At 38.3% G+C, this 6,000-nt stretch overlaps 1 protein-coding gene across 5 annotated transcripts in view; it reads right to left on the bottom strand.

Moving 5' to 3' along the window:
* The window catches only part of CLCC1 (chloride channel CLIC like 1), a 28,572-nt gene continuing 22,572 nt past the window's right edge, over nucleotides 1-6,000 (bottom strand). Inside the window, exons 12-14 of one of the 5 annotated variants that reach the window (XM_069090471.1) lie at nucleotides 4,860-5,192; nucleotides 3,321-3,474; nucleotides 1-1,102 (exon numbers count right to left, since the gene is read on the bottom strand). In XM_069090471.1, the coding sequence (XP_068946572.1) occupies nucleotides 1,077-1,102; nucleotides 3,321-3,474; nucleotides 4,860-5,192 (513 nt within the window). In that variant the 3' untranslated portion in view covers nucleotides 1-1,076. Of the gene's footprint in view, nucleotides 3,475-4,859; nucleotides 5,193-6,000 lie in introns of all 5 variants that reach the window. The other 4 variants (XM_069090472.1, XM_069090468.1, XM_069090469.1 and 1 more) reach the window with 4 other exon arrangements.

Below are 6,000 nucleotides of genomic sequence, written 5' to 3'. Positions count from 1 at the left end.
AACTTTTCACTTCAGTCTTTATACAAAAATAAACATTTATTATACATACATTTTGGTTCTTAAAAGACTATTATAAACACCACAGCTGATCCTCATTATTCTCGATTCCATATTGGAAAATTCATCTATTCACTAAAATTATCTTTTAACCCTAAAATCAACATTCACGGTGTTGTCAATCATGCACAGGGCGGCAAAGCATCTGAGTTGCCTGCTGCACATGTCCCCAGCTGAAGTTACACAAGGCACCTTATTTCAGCTCTCGTGCTACTGTAACCAAGGTCCGTTTCTTGGTCTATTCAGTGCCCATTTCTCGCCTTTTTGTGCTTTTTATTGATGATTTGCTGTTTAAAATGGCCCTCAAACATCATGCTGAAGAGCTGCCTGGTGTTCTTAAGTGCAAGAAGGCTGTGAAGCGCCTTGAGGAGAGAATGCATGTGTCAGATAAGCTCTGCTCAGGCACCAGTGAGACAGTGCTGCTGGGTATAATCTTAATAAATCAATAATATGGTATCTCCAAAAGAAGAGGAAAGTCACCCATCTGCATGAAGTCACTCCATAAAGTGCTGTGAACAGAGGCGCACAGAAACACATCCCCGTATTTTCCCTAGAAGCAATAGCTAACTTAGTTTTTGTGGGGGCTTTAGAGAACATAACTACCACGCTGGATGAGAACCAACTGTGCTTCCTTAAAACTGCTTCCTAAAGCTTCAGCCTCCTACCGCCAGGGTTTTTCTAAAAGTGTAATTGTCATGATGTGCCTTAACCACAAAGAAAACCATAATGGAAAACAGCGGCTGAAAATACACAAGCCTCAGTTCTCCCTGCCAACTAACTAACCAGTGAGATGAAATGTTCAGCGTCAGTCTTGCATGGGTGCAAACATTCAGGAACAGCAATTTGTCTGAAATGTCCCCAGTGATACAAGTCTCTAAAAGAACGGTGAACGTTAAAAAAACAATGGCTCAGAAACATGACAGGTCTTGGCTGCTTATGGGGCTTAAGGGAACCGTCACTGATGACTGAACTGCTCCTTTCGACTCTTCCATGTCCACAAGTCGATACTAAAGTCCATCTCAACATTTTTTCATTAGATGTCTTCCTGAAAAGGTGTCAAAATTTTTAAGTCAATATTTATATAGCAAATGTCATTAACTAGGCCAGGGGTGGGGAACCTGCAGCCTTGGGGCCACATGTGGCCCTGTAAGACCCTCTGACTGAATCTAAACTTCATAGAACGTAGATTTGCTCTGTAAAACTTGGCATCATACAAAAAGAAAGAATGTGTTCCTATGTTTGTAACTAAGGCACAATAAAATAAAATTTAGGAATGAAAATTTCTTTAAGCAAATATTTAAAGGAAAACATGAATTAAAGTAAAATATTAACCATATGTATGTGGAGAAATAATGAAGGATTTGCAAACCCAAAGCATCATATGAATATGCTTTAAAAAGAAAAAACTAAGGGTAAAAGATGGGGGCTTCACCTGTGATTTCTTTGGTATAGAGAATTCTGAGGAAAAACTTCCCTCTACAAATGAAGATCCAAGACTTCTCGACAAATACAGTTTGAGATACCGAGAGTACTGAAAAGTGATGTGGCTTGCCAGAGGTCATACATTAGTATATGTGTTAAGAAGTAGGACCTGAACTGAACACTCTCCCTGGCTCTAAAACCAGCTCTCTAGACACTGCTCCATGCCGCCTCTCAGAGACAACTAAATGCACATCAAGTTTTCCTAGTTAAGAGAGTATTTAAATTTGGAAGCTGCTGAACAAATGTGCTTAAATAAAGGGTACCTGGTATTAAAAAAAACAAAACTTTTAACAAATAACATAAAAATTATAAATGATCTTCTGGGCAGAGTGAAAGACTCCTCTGTGTATTTGTATTTGTATCCTGCTAATTAGGCCTTAGTGGGCTATGGAATACGTATTGGTCAATAAAATAAAACCTCAGTAATTTAGTAATATGAGACTGTGACAATGTTGTACATCATCTGTGAAATTTGTCAAGCAAATTAAGAGATGATACAGGTAATTCCCCACTTACCTGGATCCCACCTTTAGTAGCCTCAACATAAGCGTTTACAAGAAGTAAACAAAAAAAGACCACACCGATGACACTAGTTCTGCCAAAATTCACTCATTCTATTTCTGATTATTCTTAGGCCAGAGTCTCCTGACTCCAGTAACTACAATGATAGACAAGCCTGGTTATTTGGTTTCCCCCTGGCAGTTTTATTATACCCTCACAGCATCTCAGAAGACCTGACTGTAAAGGAAGAAATAAAGACAACTAGGGTGTAACATAAACGTGCTGGTCTGGGAGCAGTCAGCATCTGGGCAAATAGATCTAGAACCTCAACTGGCCTTCCTGAAGGTTCCACTCACTGTACAACTGTAAATGCTCAGACAAGAGGTCCAGTCTTGCAAAGTTTACATTTAAGTCCCACTTGCCTGGTTATCTGAGCAAGTGTGGGAATACCTTGCAGGAAGCATCACTTTCAAGAGCTAAGATAAAAATAAGTTTAGGTGCATTTAAGAGTAAACTTTAGTCTGAAAAACTAAGCCCACTCCCTGATAAAGGACTACAAGTGATGTGTGTCCCACTTAAATTAAACTCCTTATTTCAAGCACCTGACCACTTCAGCAGCACCACCTGCATATAATACACTGGCAGTTGTTCTCATCTGTTCATTAAAGTCAGTGGGGGAGAGGGGGCATCTATTTGGCAATACTGTCATCCATTAGTTTTGTTCACTATATATACCCGAAAACTAATAATACTATTTCTTTAAAAATATTCTCTAATTATGACTCTTCACTAGCTAATCAGAACTAGTGATGTCTAACAAACCATCATTAGTTCTGGTCAGTTAACGGACATCAACTAACATTCATTTTAGAATGTCAGGTGACACTCCTCCAAAACTGGTATTTAACCATGAAATTGCCAGAATACTAAAGGGAGGAAAATGAAATTACACGTAGTCATTACACCCACCTAGAACCTGCTTTTACAAACTTACTTGCTATTTGAGCTAGTAATTTCATTTCAATAGGTTCTGTTGGCACTTTTACAAAAAATACCCAAATAGCAATAGAGTATATAGAATGCTTCATGAGAAAAATACTAAAAAAAAAACCCCTAATGCTAGACCTCCCATCTTTCCCATTTGTCCATGGCTTCCTCCTCCTCCTATCTAGGCTGGTTGTCTTCCTGATTCTTTTCCCTTCTTCCAGGTAAGACAGAGGATGAGTTGAGGGTTCCAGCTTCAGGAGGGCTTCTGGCTTCAGTTCTCAGTGTGTTCTCACCTGCTGGAAGCTCACCTTCCCGAGTCCCTGGGGTCTGCTGCTCACAGGAAGGCTCTGCTGAATGGTCTGTTTTACTGCTACTTTCTTTCACTTTGCTGTTTTCTGGGATTTCACAAATGTCTTCTGGATTTTTATCCGAAATGAGTGATTTCTGCTGCGAAATGTAGAATCCACACAAATTTTTTAAAATTAATTTAGTCTGGAGGATTAATAGTTACACAATTGGAGTTGTAGAATTGAATAAATTCACATTCCAAATACATACACTTTGTGTCAAAAATAAGATTCTACTACTGTTAAGTTTAACTTAACCATTCACAGTCAAGTACACATACATAAAGTGACTTGCCCTCTATTCACAAGATTAAAACTTGATAGCTTCCAGAATTCTCCCAAATAAGTCAATAATAAGTGCAATTAACTGTTTTATTCAAATATTATGCACAAGGAAGCTACCAATGTTTTTAGTGACTAAGTCCTAAATTATTAATTAGCATATGAGGATTATAAAATGTCAGGGTTGAAATTTTTTTTTGAGAGATTTAGTTCAAATGCTACCTTTTAACAGAAATAAGTAGCATTTCTAATTAAAGATCTCAAAGAAAAAGATTCCACAAAGAACACACTACCCTTGCCCTTAAGTTCCAAAGGCCTCCCAGGTTTTACAAAGGTAGAGAAAGAAGGGGCGGCCAGGTGGCTCAGCGAGTAAGAGCACCGGTTCCAGTATTGGGATGACCTGGAGATCAAATCCCGGGCTCAGACACTCAGCACCACACCCAGAAATAACTGGCCGTGTAACCTTGAGCAAGTTACTTAACCCGATTGCTTAAAAAAAAAAAAAAAAAGAAGAGGAAAGGTAGAGAAAGATCCATCCCCCGAAAGAGTAAATGTCCCCTCCAAATTGCCACTTAGGGATCCATAAAAAAATTTTAATTCTATTTTTCCCCACAATTAGGTAATATTACAGTCAGACTCATATAAAATCAGAAAGATTTTTTTGCCTCCTTCCCACGCCCTTTTTTCCAAATAATCTCCTAAGGATGCTATATAATTCCCTGGGACTTCTGGAGTTATACCCGTTGACTTTTTTTTTTTGCCTTTTGGAGGGCAATTGGGGTTAAGTAACTTGCCCAAGGTTACATGGCTAATTTTTTTGTGTGGGTGTTAAGTGTCTGAGGTCGGAACTGAACTCGGCTCCTCCTGAGTCCGGGCCAGCTTTACTCACTGCGCCACCTAGTCGCCCCATATACCAGTGACTTTCAGTTTGCTTTTAGTTACATTGTAGGGTTTCAATGAAATTTCACATATAGTTTCTAACACCTACCTTGTTATAATACTCAGTTCCTTATAGAAAGTAAAATATTTAATGTCAGCTGTTCAGCCTTTACTCTCTTTCTGGAAGACTGGGCTGACTTTTCAAATTTGAGAGGAAAAAGTCCTAATTGTTTTGTGCCAAAAAATACTTTAGTACACAAGTTCTATTAGAAGAATTCAGACCAATTATGAAGAAACGCCAAAATAAAACAGGTGCTGACTTACACAGGGCACTACCTTGGGATGCTCTTCTGCCTTTGCATCTGGTATTTCAAATGCCCGTAGAACTTCAGGGCTCCTGTTGCCAGTTAAGTCAACATATCTCTGTCTCAAAGAATCTCCTCTACACTCATCTGCTTTGCAATAAGGGCCTCGATCTTTCTGACAAACATGGCTCCGACAACAGACATCTGTATCACCTGCTCCACCATGGTGCCTATAATCAATTTCCTCCTGTGTTCGTCCTTTGCCTTGATGTAGTGCCTGGCGAGGTTCTTTTTCAGAGTCTCTTAAATATCGCAATCCACCAATTGATCTTCCTGCACCATAGCAGAAACCCTAATAAGCAAAATATATAACTACAAAATTAAATATTGGTCTATCTATATCATATATATATAATACACACACACACACATATACATGTTTCCTAAAGTCTTTCATTTTAAATGTAGCATATAACAGACTAGATTAAGTTAAGGTATTATTTAGGATGCCAGTAAAATTCACATGTACTTTTAGTAATTTGATATGTAAAGATATAAACATCTTAAAATGGCAGTTTACTTATGAGAATCACATTTTTGGGGGGCAGGGAATAATAGAATCATGGCATGGATTTAATTTATGAAATGACTCAACAGTTAGAAAAACGTTTTCAATGAACTAGAAAATAATCATAATGTTGACAGCTAGTATTTCTATAGCACTTCCATGTGTCAGGCACTTTACAATTCTCATCTTATTTGATTCTCACAAAAACCTTGAGGTAGGAGCTATTATTATCCCCATTATACAGATAAGGAAACTGAGGTCAAGAGGAGTCAAGTAGCTTGCCTGGGGTCACAGAGCTGGGAAGTATCTGAAGTTAGATCTGAACTCAGATCTTTCTGGTTCCAGGCCCAGCACTGACACCTAGCTTCCAGCAGTTAAACTGAAGGCTAGAAATGGAAACTGTTAAAGTTTTATGAATGATGTTTCTATGTATTATTTAGAGTTGGCTTCCATATAGTATATATATTAAAAGTATACATTTAAGATTATTTGTTTGAAATAGTACAGATATAACCATAGATACACAGAGACATAGTCAAAGCCCAGCTCCCCGCACGCTGCGGCCTTTTCAAGGCCTTACAAATGTCTCTTC

Source organism: Petaurus breviceps, unplaced genomic scaffold, assembly GCF_028583685.1.
Source record: "Petaurus breviceps papuanus isolate PSGF00001 unplaced genomic scaffold, PetGlider_PUasm1.0 186, whole genome shotgun sequence".
NCBI lineage: Eukaryota > Metazoa > Chordata > Mammalia > Diprotodontia > Petauridae > Petaurus > Petaurus breviceps.
The sequence above is the reverse complement of the archived record's forward strand: the minus strand, read 5'-3'. Positions and strand labels throughout refer to the sequence as shown.